This window comes from Boleophthalmus pectinirostris, unplaced genomic scaffold (assembly GCF_026225935.1).
Source record: "Boleophthalmus pectinirostris isolate CB_2022bp ecotype Guang Dong unplaced genomic scaffold, ASM2622593v1 HiC_scaffold_5, whole genome shotgun sequence".
NCBI lineage: Eukaryota > Metazoa > Chordata > Actinopteri > Gobiiformes > Gobiidae > Boleophthalmus > Boleophthalmus pectinirostris.
In genome coordinates, this window is record NW_026571404.1 from 19518930 (window position 1) to 19540113 (window position 21184).

The 21184-nt window shown below is 37.2% G+C and overlaps 1 protein-coding gene across 25 annotated transcripts in view; it reads right to left on the bottom strand.

Annotated features, from left to right (window-relative positions):
* LOC110156860 (neurexin-1a) overlaps positions 1-21184 on the bottom strand; it is a 319412-nt gene that overhangs the window by 161460 nt on the left and 136768 nt on the right. For 16 of the 25 annotated variants that reach the window (XM_055162520.1, XM_055162517.1, XM_055162526.1 and 13 more), the window contains 7 exons: positions 19137-19340; positions 16975-17001; positions 10596-10718; positions 8865-9249; positions 7183-7373; positions 6349-6522; positions 1942-2061 (listed from right to left, as the gene is read on the bottom strand). In XM_055162520.1, coding sequence (XP_055018495.1) covers positions 1942-2061; positions 6349-6522; positions 7183-7373; positions 8865-9249; positions 10596-10718; positions 16975-17001; positions 19137-19340 — 1224 coding nt within the window. Of the gene's footprint in view, positions 1-1941; positions 2101-6348; positions 6523-7182; positions 7374-8864; positions 9250-10590; positions 10719-16974; positions 17002-19136; positions 19341-21184 lie in introns of all 25 variants that reach the window. The other 9 variants (XM_055162538.1, XM_055162536.1, XM_055162534.1 and 6 more) reach the window with 3 other exon arrangements.

The window sequence follows — 21184 nt, forward strand, 5'->3', positions numbered from 1 at the left end:
AGAATGAGATTACCCTTAAAGTATGTTTATATGTTGAATAAAGTGGATACTAATCATGGATATCCTCTCATCAGGTCGCCAGCAGTAAACAGGCTCGGTTTAGGGGCTAGGTGGACCAGATAGGGCTATTTTGTCCAATGTCTTCTTTATTTCAGACTGAAAATGAAAACAGAGAGAGTCTTAGTGAGGAGTTAAAATAATAATTATATTATGAACTCCACACCAATAACTCTTCTTTAGCAGATGACTGAAAACATAGCACTCCCATCAAGACCTATCTTCTTGTACACAATTCACCAAACCACTATTTAAAGGTGCCCTATGCAACTTTTGCTCATGAAGCATCCATATTCCACAGTTTGATATTAACATCTCTATCTCCATAAAAGCAAACAGGCAATGCCACCATGCCTAGTCACTGGTCTAATTTGTGGAGATGTTTCTCAAGATATTATTTAAAGCAATTTTTACAGGCCAGGTCCATATGGGCTCTTGCCCTATTAACTGCTCTGCTGCCTCTCCTCTCAGTGCAGGTCTCTGCACCTGCACACTGCAGGTGCAGCCACTCCACTCACCTGTGACCTGGCTTTCTGTTAATTCATCTTCGCTGGACATTCACATTAACATTTACAAATAAAAATCGTGAGGTTTGCCCTCCTTGTTACAGTGCTGAGCAAACCAGAACATACACAAAGAACATCTGTAATTGAATAAACAACCACAAGATAGATCAGTTTAATGCCATGGAGCGTAACATTCCACACAAAACAATACTATGCTCCTGGGGAGACAAAGAAGTGGCACCTTTAACTTGCTAATAAAAAAAGGGGAGAGAAGGACAGCAACATCCACTGTGAGAAAACACTGAAATCTCCCCAAGCCCTTTTTTTGTAAAATTGGTCTATGTAAAAAAAAGAAAAAAAAAAGGAGGAAAAGAAATAACATTCTCCTTTGACCAAAGCATGTTCGAAACAGGTTCACAGGAAGGTTTCTTTCAAAAACCATTTGATCTGAGTAGCAGGAAACCAGACCTTGCATTGAGAGTGCCACACTTACATCTGTGGGACCAAATCCTTTTAGTGTTATCATGCACTGCAGATATGTTGGCCTATAGGGCGGCAGTAGAATCTATTAACACATTTGAGGCGATAACAAAAGATGGGCCTTATCAGACTGGTACAAGTGACAAAGAATGCATTAACATTTATGGAGCTCTTGTCTGCCTCTGAGCCCACTCGCTCCTCTCCTCCTAATGCTGCGGTGCACTCTGTTTGTGCAGGACTTTATAATGACCAATACAATCCCAGACTGTGCTGATTTTGCATAAGAAAGTGGAGAGTACATTTTCAAAAGGGGCCCGAGCCATTAGAACAGTGCACTGCCAAATAAACAATGACGGCAACACTCTCTTAAACTAACCAACTAGTTTTGGACCCAAATGGAGATTAATGCACATACCATTAAAACACTAAAGGGTATTTATTCTGTGTTTCCTTACTTATAATACAATGACCATAAGATTTGCAAATGTAATGTATTTATTTACTGGACTCATAGCCAAAACTAGCATGCTCTCTAATGATTTTAATTCTTTCCTATATGGGCCCGTGGGGGAGAGGTTAAATAGTTTTTGTTCAAGTATTATTTTAATTATATTATATTGAATTTGTAATGTGAGTATATGATACCCCATATGATGCAGTACAGAGAGGAGAGACTAAAAACAAATATTTCTTTCCTTAAAACACAAATGTCTGATCATATTGTGTAAATGCAACTATTCCTCATGTAATTATTGAACGCTCTGTAAAAGTAAAAAGTCAAACATGAGAGGTTCAGGGCTAAAATGAAGTAGGCTTTGACCGCTTCTCTTCCTCTCAATGACTCAGACTTTACGTAAGTGCTGTATTATAAGATCCAGGAGGAGGGTAATGGTCCTACCGTCGTTGCAGAGGGGCCCTCCGAAGGTGGTCATGCTGCAGTCACAGCTGAAGCCCTCCCACTGCTGCAGACACACGCCCTGGTTAGCACAAGAGTCCTCCTGACACGTGGTGCTCGGACCTGGAGTGGACACATACACAGGGATAACGGGATCAGACACTACAGAGGAGCCACCGCTATTTTAGGGAACACGAGAACTATTCATTTACATTTCAAACTCCATTTCGACACTAAGATTTTGAAACCACAATGACTAGACTACACTCTTTTTTGAGACGATACACTGTATGCACAATGATTAGACAAGTTTCCACAATTATTAGTCAAGTGGGTATTATGTCTGGGTCTAATGTCGGTCTAATGTAGGAATGTTTAGGGGTTACCATGGTGACACAATGGCACACATTAGCAAACACAGTCAAAGAAAGTTTTAAGATTGTCTGAAAACTCAAGCACAAATACAAAATGGATTTCAATAACACATTTTCAGAAACTTGTGATCAAAATAAGTGTTCACGGTCCTGTTTAGGTGTTTAATTTTCAACAGAAGTGATGTAAGTGACTAACTAAAAACCTGTTTGCTAATGATAACTTGTGACTGTAATTTTATGCACGAGAGACCTGTTTAAGAGTTCAAACCTGCTCATCTGTTGTAGTTCCTGCTAAGTCAATTCTTTCTGATCAGATTGTGTTAAATAAAGCTCAGATGAAAGTCTAATAAATCCTCAGACAAAGCAGAGCCTACAGTTAACATCACATTCCCAGAGAATGTTGATGACATGAGCTGCAAAGTATCAATACTTGTTCTGAAACTATTCTTGTCTTATTTATGCTATTTGGGCAAAATAGTGTCTACTTTTGTAATATTAATTTTAGTAGACCTCATAGTTTCGGGCTAGGTTTTAGTTTTATTCATTTATTATTATTTTGTAATGCTAATTAACATATTATAACAGACCATAGACGTACTTCTCACGATTCAGGTGAACTCAAATATTGCTTTCAATTGTTAATCACTATGGCAGCAGTGCAAATTTTTCATTTATCAAATCAAAATACCAAATCAAAATACCCTCTGCAATTGCACATACTTGAATAAAACTGATCTGGAACGGTGTGGTGTGCAAATCAAAAACAATATTCCGTGGGTTATTTTTATTCTTGATAATAATGTGTCTTGGAAGATAATTTCGTTGACTTGGACAGTGAGGAAAATAATGAGGCCGTAGATGTGTAATTACAAACCTTCATGCATGATTTTCCATTCATTTACAGAACCAAATAAAAGGGAGAATTATTAAACCTTTTATTCAGGCATTGAGCAAAACTAATGAATACATGATTTCTCTCTATTTGCTGTTACTCAGAGAACAATTTATTCGAATTTGTACGACGTTAACATTTGAACAGCAGTGGTTTGGGTAAGTAACATCTGTTAACTATGACTCATTAGTAATATTAAGTAAGTGCAGTTTACTTATTTGTTGGAGTTCATTGGTTAAATGGCCCATATTACTATTTTCTGATCTATGTTCTAATTAGGGGTGTGCAAAAATATTGAAATATCAATATATCGTATTGTTTAATTTGATGATACAGTATTGATATCATGGGCTGCTGTATTGATATATCGTGAAGAGTATATTTTGGTATATTTTCCTAATTTATTTTGTTACAGCTCTATAGTTGTGCTGCTTGTTGAGTGGAAGGAAGCTTGTTTATGCAACACATTTGACATTTTCACTGTTTTGATGATTAAAATATGTGTGCTTCATATGAACTTTGCACAACAAGTGGTGTAACAAAGACTTTTAGTATCACTTATCACTTCTAGTATCATTTAGCCATTATTTTTATTGAACAGTATCGAATCGATTTGAAATGTATCGTATAGAATCATAAGCTCACTGTATCGGGATATGTATTGTATCGTGGCCTATGTATCAAGGTATGAATCGTATCGGTAACTTCTTAATGATACCCTGAATGTTATAATGTTATTTACTCATCGGAAACATAGTTGTGTTTTGTTTCATTCACACACAAGTTAGTTTAACACACAAACTGCATCTTTAGGCTGAGTTCTCTCAGACTGTAAACACTCTGTTCCACCTTGCGATGTCGTCTGGTAATACATGCATTACTCCACTGTGTTTTTGAACCACATACACCTTCACTAGAATCATTTGGATAATTTCAACCCTGGAATTGCCAATTTTTGCTAAACAAAAGGTATAAGGCAGCTGTTAACTTGAAAACTACCACGATATGACATTTTGAGCTTTGGAAATGTAGACAGACTAATAATAATAATAAAGGATTACTCAAACTTGTGCGAATGAAACAAAACACATCAGTGGCTTCACATCGTATAAAAACTTTTCTTGGACTTCAAGGCTACCTTAACTGGCCTTCAAAAAACCGTAAAGTAGTCTGGCCTGTTGTGAGCTGAACATTAAGCACTTGGTACAGACTTTTCACCTCTCTTTTCCATATTCACAACAAGCGACCCTTCTATTGTACTGCTATCAAAAGCTAATGCTACTTAAACTGAGTCCATTCCACAATACATTTTCATACGAGCCATTTTCTATTCAGTCTGACACTCCGAGCGGTACAATGAACTCTGCAAGTCCGACAAAGCTATGTTATGTTAAAAAATTGATTAGATTTGAAATAGTGGAAACTGAATAGCTCATAAGTCGCTCACTCAATACAAAAGAGGAGATGAATTGTAAAATTAGACTAAGTGACACAGAAGAAATAAATCAAATATTGTCTCTGGATGTGGTAGTCACATTAGACTGGCTCTATAATATTCATGCATGCAACAAAGGATTCATACATAATTCAAAAGGATAGCTTCTGGCAAACTCTCAGATCCAGCGAGCATGCAGCCAACAAAACAAAATGGAATAAAATAGGAAATAACAGTGGCACTACAAATATGGCAGAGAGAATAATCAGATTAGGGCCAAGTGTAACAGAAATGATTGTGTGTGAGGGCCACGGAGCAAAATACTAACACTGACACAAAGAGTTCAATTACGAGCTGCAGGTTAGGAGGGGCTTCTCTGTGTCTGTAAGTCTTAGGCCAAACTCAGAAGAATAAAAGTGGTCTTCTGGTTATATCAAAGGAATATAGATTTACAAGGGGACTATTCTTCTTTGCGGGATTGAATTTTGGATGTATTGTTTAACAGGATTGCCAGAAATACATAACAAGATGCTTATTATTAGTAAAATAATTAAAAGTATATATTACTTAGAGCAAGTATTGATCATATACACAATAGGACAGAGTAAGGATCATTTAAGACCACGTGAACATCTGTTTCAGGTATGGGGCCATTTTTAGTTTGAATTTTAAGCATTGTGATAACACTAGTAGGCAAACATGTTTATTTTGACGTTGTAATATTATAATGTCAGTACATCATGTGTCCCAAAGTCTGGGTCAGATAAGAGATTTTTTTGAGGTGCCTTGTCACGATGTAGGTCTGCAATATACTATATACAAATAGGTGACTTATCGATAGCTTTTATTGCTGGTTCAATACTGGTTTTCATTGTTTAAAATTTGAGTAATACTAATTGTTCAGAGGGACATGATCACTCAGTCAACAATAAAATATTGTCATTAATGGTCAGTAATGGTCAAATCCACCTTTATTTTGTGATTTATGAATAATGTCTATTGACTTGGGTCGCGAAGGTTTGTGACTTTTAAAATATGGGTTTGGGAAATACTGATGTAGATATTAGGGATGTAACAATAACCGAAATATCGTGATATCGTATCGTCAAAATTCTCACAATAATATCGTTGGCCATCACAATATATCGAATCAAGTCGAATCAAGTCTCTTTGACTAAATTAAGAGTTATGGTGCAACAATAGCTAAAAAAAAAAAAGACAGAGGTAACTACATAGACCATGATCCTTTTCAATGTAGACTACAAGAAGAAATAACAGTTCTAAGTCTTATTTCTTTGGATTAAGTCTTGTCAAGGCATTTTAAGATGAAAACGTAGCATATTAACAGTTTTGTTAGCCTCCACAAAGTATCACAATAAACACTGTACTGTATCATGAGCTTTCCCAGGATATCGCAATAAATATCGTACCATGAGGTTCATACCATGATGATATCGTATCGTGAGACTTGGATATCGTTACACCCCAACATATGTATTTCTGTTATATAACTTTTTACCTACATTTCATTTTGCAAACTAACTTTTTATTATACCAAACTACAATCCATATGCATCACAACTTCACATTTTTGATTTCTGATTGATTTAATTTCTTATTTTGTCATGCCCTAGAGTTTTTTTTTTTTTTTTTTTTCTCAGATGTTTTGCACGTTGTGTTGTGACCGCGCTTGTGTTCCTGTGCCTCACCTTCACAGCCCCTCTCTATCTGGCCCACACAGTCCAGTGCGTCGGACATGAGGTCTGGGAGGCGTCCGTTCAGGTCCACTGAGGCCAGGCAGCCCTGGAAGCCCTCCTTCGCGTGCACCAGTTTGGGCAGCTCTTTGTACATCTCTTTGGACACGCCGCCAATGTAAAGGTTTCCTGTGGAAGCAAGAGACACGTGTCAAGACTGCCCTCTGGTGGACCAAGGGCATCACTGCAACTTCACAATATTGACGGAGGAACATGTTCTCAGATATTTAGCATTAACTTAAGTAATAATAATACATGTGCTAAATAAAAATGAGCTATTAATGCAATATTAATCTTGCTGAGAGCACTGTATAAGTTATATTTTACAATGCCACTGTATGGTTTAAGTCTACCTACAACTTTCGGATTCAGTCACTAATAATATGTAAATGCTCAGACTGCAAGACCAACTTTAAATCTTACATCTTCAGTGCATTTGAAATTTGAATTTAAAATGCAAATTTGACACTGCCAGTTTACTTTAAATGTATGCGATCGTACGGTATATTTATACAAAAATGCAAGAGTGTAAAATGCAAATGTGGGTGGAAAGTTACAGCAATTAAACTAGATGAATATATGAATAATAATCAGAAGTCAGTTTTTCTTTTTATTCCCTTTGTCTTTATTTATTCCCCATAAACAATCCTCTCATTAAAGTCACTACTTGAAAGATGGAAGAGATGGAGACAACACATTACTCAAAGCTATTAACAAATCCAATTGCTTTTAACTAGTGTCATTACTCACTTCAACTATCCAAGAGAGTTTAATAGATTTTACTTATACCTTTCAGATCGAGGTTTTTGGCCCCTGTGGTGGTCTGAGTGGTGATCTTGGTGTCGATCTTGACCATGTGCAGATTGTTGGTGTCTCTGGAGATGATCACGTTGTGCCAGTGATTATCATTCAGAGGTTTGTTGGAGTTGCCTTTGATGAGGTGAGCTCCATTCCCCAGGTCAGATACATAGTGGAGGTACCTGCACCAAAATATGCAAATTAATATCATCATCAAGTTAATTTTTTAGACTAACAGAGACCGCTGACGAGGCCATATATTTACTTGAAAGTTGAGGACATTTTTGGTCTCCTTCATTATGATTCCAAACTGGGGCAGTGTTTTGTTAATACTTTGACTCCTAGCTATATGTATTTATAATCCACTCTCTCAAGTTGGCTCCCATGTGTGGTGCCTTATGGAGATGAAAAATACCCATTATTGCTGGAAGCATATTCAGAAAATTGTCTGGCAAATGATTGATAAGAAAATGAAACTAGGAGAGAAATGCAGTGAAAACATTATACTTGAAAAATTTTCTTTAAAAAAAGGAGTTTATATTTGAAACTGTATGTAGATTTGTGAACACAATATGCAGTTTGGTCCTGATATAGACTTGGTTTGATGCTGTTCTTGTCCTGGTTTAGTTCTGATCTAGTCCAAGTTTAGAGCTAGATTTAGGTTAGTTTAGTTTAGTTCAAATTTTTTATTCACCACTGTCCCGGCATACAACAGCTTGACAATGAAGACCAGACATACCTCACAAGAGCTGTACATCTGTCAAGTCATCACAATAAAAACGATGGAAAACTCTTTACATTTTGTTTTCTGAATCTTGGCATAGTAAATTCTCCATTTCTTATGTACAGTCCTTCTCAACAGATGCCATTATGAGATACAATTACATGTATCCATTCCCAAATGTCCATGTAATAAATATCACTACTGATGAAAAATATATACAAAATTACAATGGTTCTAGATTCCTATCAAATAAAATTAAATCTAAAGATGCGATCCATAGCCTTTCCAGCAGAAGGTTTACCACTTGGTTTTTGCTTTGCCCTGAATGTTTCACAGTATGACATTAAACGTATCTATCTCCTTGTTGACTAAACAAGGCCACATTCGGAATTTAATAACTGCAAGATAGTTAGGTTTAATACCTAGAAAAGTACCCAGAAAAGTTACATAGTACAACCTTTGACTTAACTTAAAATATAAGACATACATATTAACAGTGCCTTCTGTAGTGCTGGTTTATGCTTATTGTTTCTTTATCATTGCTGGTATGTGCTGCCCAGTGCCATTGTTGGTATCTTTAATTTTCCTTACCATTGTCGGTGTCCTTATGTATGACGGCAATGCACTTATGTTACCAAACTGTAACAGTCACTTTTTGTCCGCACTTGTAAATAGTTCATATAGTTTAATGTAAAATGTCAGCTCATTGTGTTAGATTAGAGGAGGGATTAAATGCATTTTCTTCTTCCCACTCCTTTTTGGGCCAATTTTGTTATGTTTTTGTTGTTGTAATTTCTACTATGATTTCATTAGTGTTATATCTTCTATTGCAAAAGAATGTGAATTTCTTACTTGCCCAAAATAAATACATAAATCAAACATGGACAGACAATATTTACAAAAGTGAGATAAGGGTGTATAATTTTCAATTTATGATCTGGTCTCTTACCCTTTGACAAGCTCCACCACTATGAAGTCATTGCCGTCCCCACTGTTGTACAGGATGAGCCCGTCAGATGAGGTGGTTTTGAACTGGAAGAACAGGTGCATGGAGTAGTAGGCCTGCAGTGTGGACAGCGTCACATAACTGGAGCGGGACTTGAAGGTGATGGGGTCTGCGATGATGTTCTTGTAGCCGATCATGGCGTTGAGCTCACAGTAATCTATATCACCATTTTTGCACAGGTCGATGTAGGCCATGCCATTGAAGGAGAGGCTCTGGATGTGGCCAATGTAGTTGGAGGGAACATTCATGGACATAAAGCGCTTCTCTGTGACTATGCCCGTCTCTATGTTGTGGAACTCCAGCTGAGTGTGGTCACCCGCCATCTGACCTGTAGTAGCACGCACAAAAAGGAGACAGAGAAAGGGGTCATGGGAGACAGCGGATGGACTAAAAAGTACACTGTGCAACTTGCACTTAAGGTGGAGGGTCTGTTACTTTCTTGTCTCCATGAAGATGTTATTTCTCTGCCTCCCTTGCATTTGTTCAATTATAAGTATTTTATAGCTCAAAAATTCCATAAAACTTGAATTTGTAACATGTGCAGATTCGCTTCTCCATAGATTTAACCTGTTTCCACTGTGATTACCAAGTTTATTTTCATATTGTAGAACAATCAAGGCAAAACAGTAATATCTCCATGGAGACAAGCAGGTTGCGGACCCTCCACCAGAAAAGTTACACAGTGCACCTTTAAATTTTGGCTGGTGCATAGAGGTGCCAAAAGTTTGCCAAAACTATTTTAAAAAGTAAACTCAAAAATTAGGGGAAAAAAATGATAAGATGCTGATTAACAACTGGCAAACACTGGTTTATCCAACTAGTATCAAAGTATTTTCGAATTAACAGGAAATGAAGTGTTAAGTATCTACAAATCTTCATATTGCAGCAAGGAATCTCTGTCTATAAGAGGTTTCACTTGTCACTCTACAGCAGGGGTGGGACCAATTCTTTGTTTTTCAAATCTCAAGTCTTTGACCTCAAGTCCAAGTTAAATCCCAAGTCAAATACAGGCAATTATAAGTCAAGTCTTGAGTCACTGGTCCATAAGTCCAAGTCGTCTGCTTTGAGCTTCAAGTCATCTGAAGTCTTTAAAACAAAGGTGCAAATATAGCTTAGAGTTTTGCAATTTAAATGAATTTTAAGATAAACTGTACTTGTAACAAATCACAGTATTTATATATGAGTCTTTATAGAGTATATAAGAGTTGTAGAAATTAATTTAGTAAATTTTTCCCTTTTAAATGTCTTTAAGATCTTGACAAGATCTTAGTGTGAATCATTATGGTCAAAATAGAAAGAATTCAGATTTAAAAGTGCTTCTCAAGTCTTCTTAAATCTGAGTCAATTCCCAAGTCACTGAACTTCAAGTCCAAGTCGAGTCTCAAGTCTTACTCCGTTTTATCAAATCAAGTCTCAAGTCCTAAAAAATAGTGACTCAAGTCTGACTCAAGTCCAAGTCATGACTTGCAAGTCCCCACCTCTGCTATACAGGATTATTGGTTTAGTGTTAATGGTAGAATAAACAGAATATGTAATGATGACGAAAACTGGCCAAATGGAATTGAATGTGTCATGGTATTATTGAGTAATTAAAATCATCAAGTAGTGACTATTTGGAACAGTATTGTTCTATTGTGTAATGTATTGTGTAACGTGTTGTGTAATGAACAGTACCTTCCACAGGCGGCAGGTCGTCCACGGTCAGTTTGAGACTCTTGCCCCTCCTGAACACTCTCACCGTGTGCCACTCATTATCGTTCAAATTCTGACCCGCAAATATAGTCTCTGGACCTTTGCCTGCAGGACAGTCCACACAGCCATTAACACAGGACAGCACACGCTTTGGGACAATGACAGACTGAAGAAGATTAAAAGGTAGAGAGAGTGAGAGATATTTGAAAGACAGGGTAGGATGCAATTTTGAATGTAGCTGTATCTGACTTGCATTTGTTTAGCTATTTCAATAACAGAGAATTAAAAAAAAAAATTGAATCCCTGCTCTGAACTGACCACCGGGGGGCAGCAGATAACCATGAAAAGCCCGTGCTGGAGGAAAGCGCCTTGTTACACCTTGTTACAGCCTTGGCCCTTACATTCTGCATTCACTCTTTTACTCTCAATAAAATCCCCATTGAATGCGATTTGTCTGATAAATGCAGTCGTACAAATTTGGAAAATACAGAGTGTGATCATAAACTGCTCTTATTTTTCAAGCTTACGGACAAATTTAACACATCGGGAAAGGCCACTAAAGACCCATTTATCCGTACGCCTCATGTAACTCAAGACCTTCCCTGCTGTGAAACGCCCTCCTTTATCAACACTGAAAGCACTTTACAAACACACGTAATTGGTTAATACATAATTCAGTAACACTATAGTTTAGAGACCACATATTCATAGCTAACTAAGTGATAATTGGTATGCTAATTAGATGTTACTTAGTTAGAAATTGGTATTAATCAAACACTTATTAATGCTTATTAAGATTTCAGTGTATGCACAAAAACATCTATTGTAATCTTCACTACTTTAATGGAAAGAAAATAGTTAATGGGTTAGTACTCGCAAAATACGGCCTTACACAAAAATGCATTAAGTACTTTATACTAACTTAATACTAACAAATATGTAATCAAGCACTTATTATGCATATGCATAATATGTGGTCCCTAATCTAAAGTGTTACCCATAATACTGATTATAGGTCACAAATATGATCTTTACAAATTACCAAATAATTATTGTGAGAATTTCAGACACAAAAATAAGTTATCTCTATCTACACTCCACACACGCTACATCAAATAAGTTAAAATTATTTAAATTAGAAACATACATTATTTGAGCAGATTCAACTTGACAAGTAAAGTGATCTACTAATGGAATAAGTGTGTTTTTCTTAATTCAAGCTTTTGTTTCTTATTTTAGTGCAATACAGCACAGAGTTGTTGTTTTTCTTATTTTAAGTGTAGTATGATGTATTTTCATATTTTAAGTACAAAAAGTCTTGTTCCACTGGTAGATCATTTTACTTGTCAAGTGAAATTTACTCAGATTATGATAAAATGTTCTTAATTCAAGTCATCTTAACTTGAATAGATTTTAGCGTTTGCAGTGAATAACTGCATAAAATTACAAGCAAAAGTCAAATTTGATATGGTGACAGCTTCAGTAAATGTACAATGCTCTATAAAGCATCTGTCATGGCTTTATTATTGTTCTCCAGACCCCATGTGACCCTCCTCCATTAACTAACTACACATCTATCTTGGGCTGCACATTTCAATAGTAAATCCCCACAGTGCGTTTGACTTTGCCCCCCCCACTTCCCCACTGCTCGGCTCACATCAGGCTCGTGGTGGCTGCTGTCCCCTGCTCCTGAGCTCTGCCCTTGTGCTCTGATGGATCTGCACTAGGCTCTGCGCTCCACTGCCTCCAGGCCTCAGGGAACAGCATGAGAAGATGTGATTATCCAGTCAATCAGCCCCACCCACGGGACCACGGGCGCACGCTGGTGAGAACGGGTCAAATGCAGTCGCTTTCTCATAGGTGGACAGGGCGTGAGTCAAGCAGCGGGAGAGGGTATTACATTACTACGCTATACATCAAAGTTATAGATGGCAGGATTGGGTAGCAAGCGTATGGCTGCAAGATGAATCCAAACTCAATCAATACTGTAATTTAAATAGTCACAATTAACAAACTGCAGGGCCGTCGTTTTTGGTTATAATGTCCCATGTGATTAACAAAATTTCTGGTACCTTTTTATTTTTTAACTACTCCTTAATTAGAACAGTTTATTAAAGGTGCATTGTGTAACTTTTTTGGTGGAGGGTCAGTCATCTTGTCTCATTTTTGTCTCCTGGAAGGTTTCCCCTCCACAGATCTGACCTGTAATGTAACCTATAGTTGTCTCCCCTTCAGAACGAGGTTAAATCTCTTTTGTGGAACATTCTAAACAAAGTAAAAAACACATCTCCATTGAGAAAAGCATTTGACGGACACTCCACCAGAAAAGTTACCCAATGCACCTTTAAGAAAGATTCAAATTAGTAACTACTTAATTAAGGGGTTAGTAATAGGAGGAAGGTTTTGGGTATTAATTATCTAGTTACTAAACCTGAATCATTCTTAATAAAACTACTTGTTCTTTATGAATTGTTTGTTTGTTCTTTATTATGGATATTAAAAGTGCAGCTACCAAATATCCTCTCTCCATTGGCTACACAAACTAACTATCCTACATAGACTGAAATACATGGGATTATTGTTTTGGATGAGTAGTAGTATTTATTTTAGTTTCTCAACTGGTGCTCAAGGGTGCGTTAAAGTGTTGCAATGCGAACTGAATCTTGATTTATAATTGTAATCAACTGCAAAATGATTGGGTTTCATACAGATGAGGGGAGCATAGCAAGATTAATTTTCAATTTGATTACATTTTCAATCACATTTACTTCAGATTTTTATATTTATTTCATGTCTAGTGTATTTTCTTTCTGCATGTTTTCACACGCTTTAATATTATTTATATTAATCTATACGTGCCCTATTATGCATTCACAGTAAACATACTATAAACTACTTGTTCCTCTGTGTAGTTGTGGCGAGTCAGTTGTCATATAGTCTGGCTGTTAGCAGTGTTTAAGCATTAGTGGCAGTATTCCCCTCAGACAGCTGTGGCCCTGGGGAGCACTGGTTCTAATTGACAGTGATGTGTTCTTTGAGTTAGTGCACAAATCCTTCATGCACATAGTGGACCCATGCGGCTGCCTGACAACACATTCATTAAGAAAAACTAAGGACTGAAATAACACAGGGAAAATCATTAATGTTAACTATTTGTGTGGGAGAGTGGAACGGGCTTAACGCACTCTCCAAGAAGTTCAATTAAACACCCTCCACTGACGTAATTAGGTCTGAAGCCAGAGAACTACCTTTTCTGCTTCCCCAGACGTGTATATCAGACAGAGTTTTTGTGTGAATTCAGTAAAGATATTTTGTACTGCTGGTTATTGTTTTAGAAATAAATCTGATTCTGCTTTTTAATGCATTCTAATATACACACTCACTCCATCTGAATCATCAAAAGGAGTCAGAATTATAATACTATCAATGCGTAACATATTATAGTTATATTAGTAAGTAGTGGGTGTTTCTGATTCCACATTTCAGTGAGATATGGACCAATAATACTAATGGCTACTTACTAACTTTGGACTTTTTTATTGTGGGATAATAAAACTGCAGAATAAGTCCTGCTAAAATTTAATGTGTGTAATAAAAACATAAGAAATAACACGAGATTGTTTGAATTTATAAGTGAGTGACACAATCAAATTGAGCATGTTATAACCAGCTGGTGCTTCTAGTTTTATCCATTTATATTTTATTTTTGCACTTTAAAATATCATAACAGCCATGTAAAATGTCCCAAACTGTTGCACAGTGCGATAAGTAAGCAAACATAACATTATTGCTAATTTCACATGAGAGCTCGTCAATGTTAATTATCTGTGATATATTTTGATACTTGGATTTTAGCAAAAGAGCCACCAATCGCTGCAGTCTTATGTAAGTACCAGAACCTGTCCCTGTCTCATTCTCTCCTCTTTTCATCTGTAAATAGTGAGGTTACAGCGGTATGGCAACAGCCAAGTACATTAGAGGAACAAACAAAACTTATCTCATGTTTGCCCCCTACAGCACATGATTGGGACTACGGCGTGTTTGCACACTTTATGAGTTCATGCTATCATCGCAAACCACCAATGACCTTTTAAAGCCTTCGGAAAGGGGAATTAGAGCTCAGAGCTTTTTTATTTGCATACACAAACAAGCAGGCAATCCAAGACGCCTGAACAATGCTATTTAGCATTTAGAGAGGTGTTAAGAAGGAGGTGTCTCACAGCGGCATGTCTGCAGGTCGGGGGAGTAACGTGTCTGTGATTCTCAGCAGGCAATGACCTTCAAGTATGATATACACAATATAGGACTGTGAAACAGTTGGCTTCTATTGACGTTATGCTGCATGCAACAACAGGCTATGGGTTAGAGTTTTCTATATCTATTAACTGATACCAAGTGTTCTAGCATACACTGATCAACCATAACATTATGACCACTGGCAGCGTGTAACAGATTCGTTCTTCATTATGGCATGTATTAGTGAAAAGAAAGCAATTAATACTGATGTCATCAACATTCCCTGTGGGTTTGATGCTAACTGTAGGTGCTGCTCTGTCTGAAGCTCTGTCACTCAACTTAGACTTTCTGAACTTCATTTTAACACAATGTGATCATAAAGAGCTGATTTATTTTGAACTAATTAGCTTGGTCTGATTTGTGCCGTTAAAGAAGTCCCTATCACATAACATTACAGTAACAAGCCAGCCCTAGACAAGGGCTTTTCATCTTTTTGTTGAAAATCAAACACCTAAACAGGACCATGAATGTTCCTATTGATTAAAAGCTACAATTCCAGGAATAAAACCATAAAGGTTGAGAAACCTCCATCCAAACTTACGACGGTCCAACCACAGCCACTAATTTGAATCACATGTCCCTCAAATGCGAAAGATATCTCCTCTTGAAAATTCTCATAGCATTCAGAACAAACTACATAACTTCTTTCAACTGAGACAAGTAACAGTTTGATCTCCCTTCTGAAATCAGAGAGGGAGGATACAGCTTCAGATCCACTCACGTCTTTGTAAAGTTTTGTCAGAGAGTTTTGGTTCTGGCTGGCCAGGTAAAATCTACATGGGCTACAAGTTGTAAAAGTCTGGAGACAGAAGGATGGCCTCTGTATTAAAATTCAAGCCAGATGGTCATGATGTTCTGTCTGACGAGTGTAGAACCTTTAAACATCAGCGAGCCTCACAGATTTTACCTCTGGAGAACTAATTATTAATTCATCACACTTCTTGAATAATAAATGTCAGGGATATTTACCTCCCAAAATATTGCACACTAACTTCTCAGCTCAAACACACACACATCCAAAGCATCTATTTGTGATCCCACAGAACAAGATGGACTCCCCTCCCCTCCCTCTCCATCCCTTTCTTTCTGCTCGGTGAGGCAGGTTAATGAGAATAATAAAATCACGCTCTGTATTTCCTCTGCGCCTTGAATGGCCTCATCAATTTACAGCCGACGTGAGACACTAAAGCACAAGAGAAACAAAATAGTGCGAGAAAGAAGAAGAGAAGGAGCTCATCCGTGTCCAAAATACCTGCCTCTGTACACAGCAGCAGAGTTATTGTTGTGAAGGTTTGTTAATTTCAAATGGCCTGTAGTCTATATTTAGGACTGTTGTTAATACTGGCTTTTACTGTTGCTTTTTTTAGTCAGGAGTAACCAATGGGCGAATGAGATCGGTTTCAAAGACGTATGTAAATAAAAGCAAGAATCCAATTATTTTAAAACATCATAAATATTATAACAAAATAATACATGGATGCATAGCTGAAAAATATTCTTATACAGCTTCACAGGTTCACTTGTTATGGATTTGTAAGCGGTAGGGCATCAGGTGCAGAACCAGTTGGTATGATTGCAAATTACAAAGCAGCTGTTATACTGTGGTAAAAATAAAATATAATAGCTCATTTAGTATTTGATGGTTGTAACAAAAGTCTACTCAAAGTTAATATATCAGAAATCTAATTTGCAAGCTTTTCCCAAACTATTTAATGCGACTATAAATTGTCCAAGTTGCGTATGAATTATTAAAGATATCTGACACCTAATATGTTTGTTTATCTTGTATTTTTATAATTAGAATATTATTTTTAACACCTTTCAGCACATTTTCTTGGAATCTGGTTACACACACCTAGTTTTTTTCCCACTACTTTGATGCAAGTCAGACACATCTCACAATAGCCTGATTGAATTCACTTAGCCTGCAGATATTGAGACTATCTGACAGTATAGGACAAATTGCATACACGGTTGCTAAGAAACAACACAGCAGCTAAAACAGTGTTATCTGGGAACAAAAGAGACTAGAGAAGAAGAGAGAAATATGTGAACGTTGACTTACTGGAGGTACAGTTAATCCTGATACAATCTAGATGGGGAAGAATAGATGAGAGATAAATTCATCTTTCAATGTAACAGCTGCAGACATCATAAAACATACAGGCCACTCATCTGGGGACGCACACACGGACACTGGCCAGGCTCCACTCTTTGCTGCTATGAGGATTATCAAGCATATCTTTGACGTTTATGTATTTGTTTTCCTAAAATTAACATTATAACATTATCAGATGCAGAGCCAGTGTCAAAAAGAGCCAACTGGGAGGAGGTCTCCTGTAACTTTTAAAACAAGGTGGGCATTGAATTTACAGGAGAAAAGGAACATTTGAATAGAATTAAACTATTAGTACATGCTTAAGTAACCATAAAAATTAGAATGTTTATAATTTGAGAAAAAATATAAAGAGGTATTTGGTGGCAAGCTACTGTTAGATATAATTCAGCTACTTCTACATCTTCCTTTAGTTTAAGGGACAGTGTAGAAAATGGTGACCCAAATCCACCCTCACCTCTCCCCATTTGGCTCTAGCTGTCGTGTGTTGTCAACCACAGAGGCAAAGTGGTCGCAGACAGCCAGAGACCAGCACAAACTCAGCCTTACAGGGAATGCTCTGCTTTTGAAGGAATGACAAGGAGATAGGCCAAGGGGAAAGAACGAACTCACAAACTCTCCAATGTGTCAGACTTAATTCTGTAGAAAAACAGAAAAGAATGTGCGTCTGGTCAATAGGTGGCGCTGTTGTCCTCCTAGCAGGATCTGGCTGCTTCCTTTTGGGCTCAGGACAAACACAGCCGGTCTATTGGTATGCACGGTTAAACAGCAGCGCTTAGGAAGCCCATTTCTGTTTAGCCAGTGGAAAGGCGAAATAGATGGCTATCATTTGTGCGGCACAGCTCCGTTTGAGAGATATCAAACTTTTCACAAGCATCAATGGATCCTTTCCTGAGCAAATAACACATAAACCGACACGCACGCACTTCACTGGCTGTGTGTTTTCTCAAGCTATAAAGGTATAAGGTGCATATCAAAAGCAGATTCAGAGCTATACCAATGTGTATGCTTATGTTGCCAGAAAAAAATCTTCAGTGGAATGTGTCATGTAAAGGTTCAATGAGTGAAGGATTTTTAATCTATCGGCGTACTACCGCTGACTGTAGAATCATAGCTGCCGGGGATGTTCGCAAAAGACTTAATTTTTGGTTAGAAATTCCTTCTCTCACACAACCACAGTAAAATTATTCCAAATGATGAAAGATTTGTTACGTAATAGGGGATAATAGCACCTGAGTTGAATTTTCAGTAAGTTCCGCCTTTCAAGTATTTAAAGTGCGTATGGCAGGTTAGACTACTAATTTTCCAAAAACACAGTTGAGATCGTTATATTTAAGGTTTTTGCTAAAACATTCACACTCGTTTTCCTCAATTTGACAATTTTTTTAAGTTTAAAATTTTACGTCCAGGTTGGAAATCATCACATCACACTAGGAAATGCCATAACTGTTACCTAGCAAAACCAAAATATAAGAAAAATAATGTTTCGGATTGGGAAAAATTGTGTTTCTTAGTTGTAAATTGTGCCTAAACTTTGGATAGAATTCTCCTTAGTGTTATGTCATCAATGCATCTTGGAATTTTCTATACACTCTGTAATTTTCAACAATTTTTCAACTTTTCCACATAAATTGGTTCTTGTTCAGTGTAAAACTATAATTTATATTTTCAATAGGTAAAAAAAATAAATAAAAAATCCCAATCCAAATTAAGTCAAAATTAAAGAATCATAAAAATCTGTCATACGCACTGTGATGCAGAAATTTCATTATTTTAGAGTTATTGGGTGAGATTTGAAACCATGTGAATTTGCCAGCAACACTGCATGTGATTTTAACAATATATTTTGGTAGTTCTACTTTAGTCCGGGGTAAGAAAGTAGGGTCTATTTTCACATAGCAACGAGCATTCCCTGTTAGAACATTTGTGTGCTCATCTGGCAGTGAGCGTAGAGACCGCAGACTCTGGCCATTGAAAGCATCTACACAATCTCTTTCTAGTCAAGAGACTGGGACAGCTCTAAAACTACTACAGTACTTTGGCTCTATAGCAAGTGTAGCTCTATAGGACTTTACTGCAGTTGTTGACACACATACTCTCCGAGGCATTACCTAAGTTAACGGTCAGTCGCACTCGTCCGCTCTCCAGCTCCAGGCGCAGGGTGTCGGCAGAGTCCCTGGACGTGGTGGCGATGAGGATGCCGTACGCCCTCTGTGATCGGAAACGCAGGGAGACGTCTTCTGCCTCCGTGTGCATGACCACGGGCAGCTGCACCTTCATGAACTTACTGCCATCGTAGCTCAAGATGGTTGCCTCTGTGAACACAACAGATGGGTATTTTATAGAGGGAAGGGACAGGAGTGCTGTGGGGTGGAATGCAGTATTAGAGGATACATCATATTGATTATTATAGGACAATCTATACCTATGTGTTGTTAAGATGTAAATGAGGAAATAAGGATTAATAGATAGTTTGAAAGAAGGTATAAGAGTGTGCCTCTGATACACCAGTAGTTCTTTAACTGTGGTACTCAGAGGAGTAAATGCAGTACATTTTTGTCTTCCTTTGATTTAGACTTTGTTTAGATCCAGTGTTACTCTGAAAATCAAATATTTCCTTTGGGAGTACTTTGTATGAAGCATTTCAGAGCAACTGCCCAACACTGAATAATACATTTTTGTCCTTGTAAAGAGCTTTAACCATTATCTGAAATAATGCCAATTACCAAAAAAGGTGGACAAAAATAATAAAGTGTCTAGAACTCTAGTTTCCCCCTTGAAACCAAATCATGCCCAATAAGTATAAAATTATACAGCTAAGGTCCTGTCCTGACCAAGCCCAGCTAAATATCTGGAAATGGGTCCCACTTGCTGCTCTTGACAAGTATTCCCTTTGGAGGGAATAAAGTATGCCATAACCTTCAGAAATATTTTTGTAGTACATAGAGGCCTGAATAAAACATCAAATAAAAGAATAAAATATATAATTAAACCCCAATATGCCCATCTACATTTTTCAAAAAGTTACCTGACAATTGTAACATTCTTACCAGAAATCTCAATTATACTAACTTACTCAATGTCTTTTAATTTGAATTAGCTAAAGATTTTACTAACAAAACTCATCACAATACAATATTGTAAACAGCAGGTATTGCTGTTCTGATGCCACAACAGCATTAGGCATGCCCCCGACAAACCCAGCAGCTCTAACTGAATTTCAGCTGGTCCACTCAGTCCATTTGTTGTGCTGCTGATTCAATTGTGGGCTTCACAGGAAAACTGCAGTCTTTTAGCAATGTTTCAAGATGTTCTCCTCCTAGAAGTGATACTGGCCTAATTGTGTTTCAACTACAGAAACAATCAAAAAGTCATTACAAAGGCTAATGCATCCAACAATTAGGCAACTAGAATTACATCCACAGAGCAGTAAATCTGTTGGTCAATAACACTGAGGACAGAGCACAGGAACACATTATATGGACTGCTACTGCGAATGACCAGATTGTGTCCATTTATTTTTAATGAGATAATTTCACAATAGAAAATCTGACTAAAATAGGAAGTTGCAATTAAGTTTACCCACTAATTTAACTGTCTTATAGTACAGTCTGAAATGTGTCTGGGAGGGCATCTGATCAAAATCAAATCAATATGCAACTCACTGCATATAGGATGTGTTATAGTAAAGCATAATTCTATATATATATATATATATATATATATATATATATATATATATATATATAAAAAGCCTTCCACTTGTAACTTGCACACACACTACATGTACGGGGTTAAGGATCTGGCCCAGTTCAAACTCACTCCTCTGAGAGTGTAAAGTCTATCATGACTGATCTTCTTTGCAGTACACTATGACCATTTTAGAGGACAGAAGAATTACCCTAAGTTGTGGACCTTAAATATTGACTCACTGCGGCTGCATTTACTCAGAGCATTAGGTCTGTGTCTGGAAAAATGTTTGTAAGGAGATTGTTTAACACCAGCAGGAGGCTATAAACACATTTCCGCTGGTGTAACTAAAGCATAACCCAATAACAGAGCCATTACAGTGGCTGCAGCGCTCAGGCAGATACACACTGTGTTAAAGAAGCAGATAGGGCTGGGACCGTTGTACACTCATCATCATTGTCCCATGTAT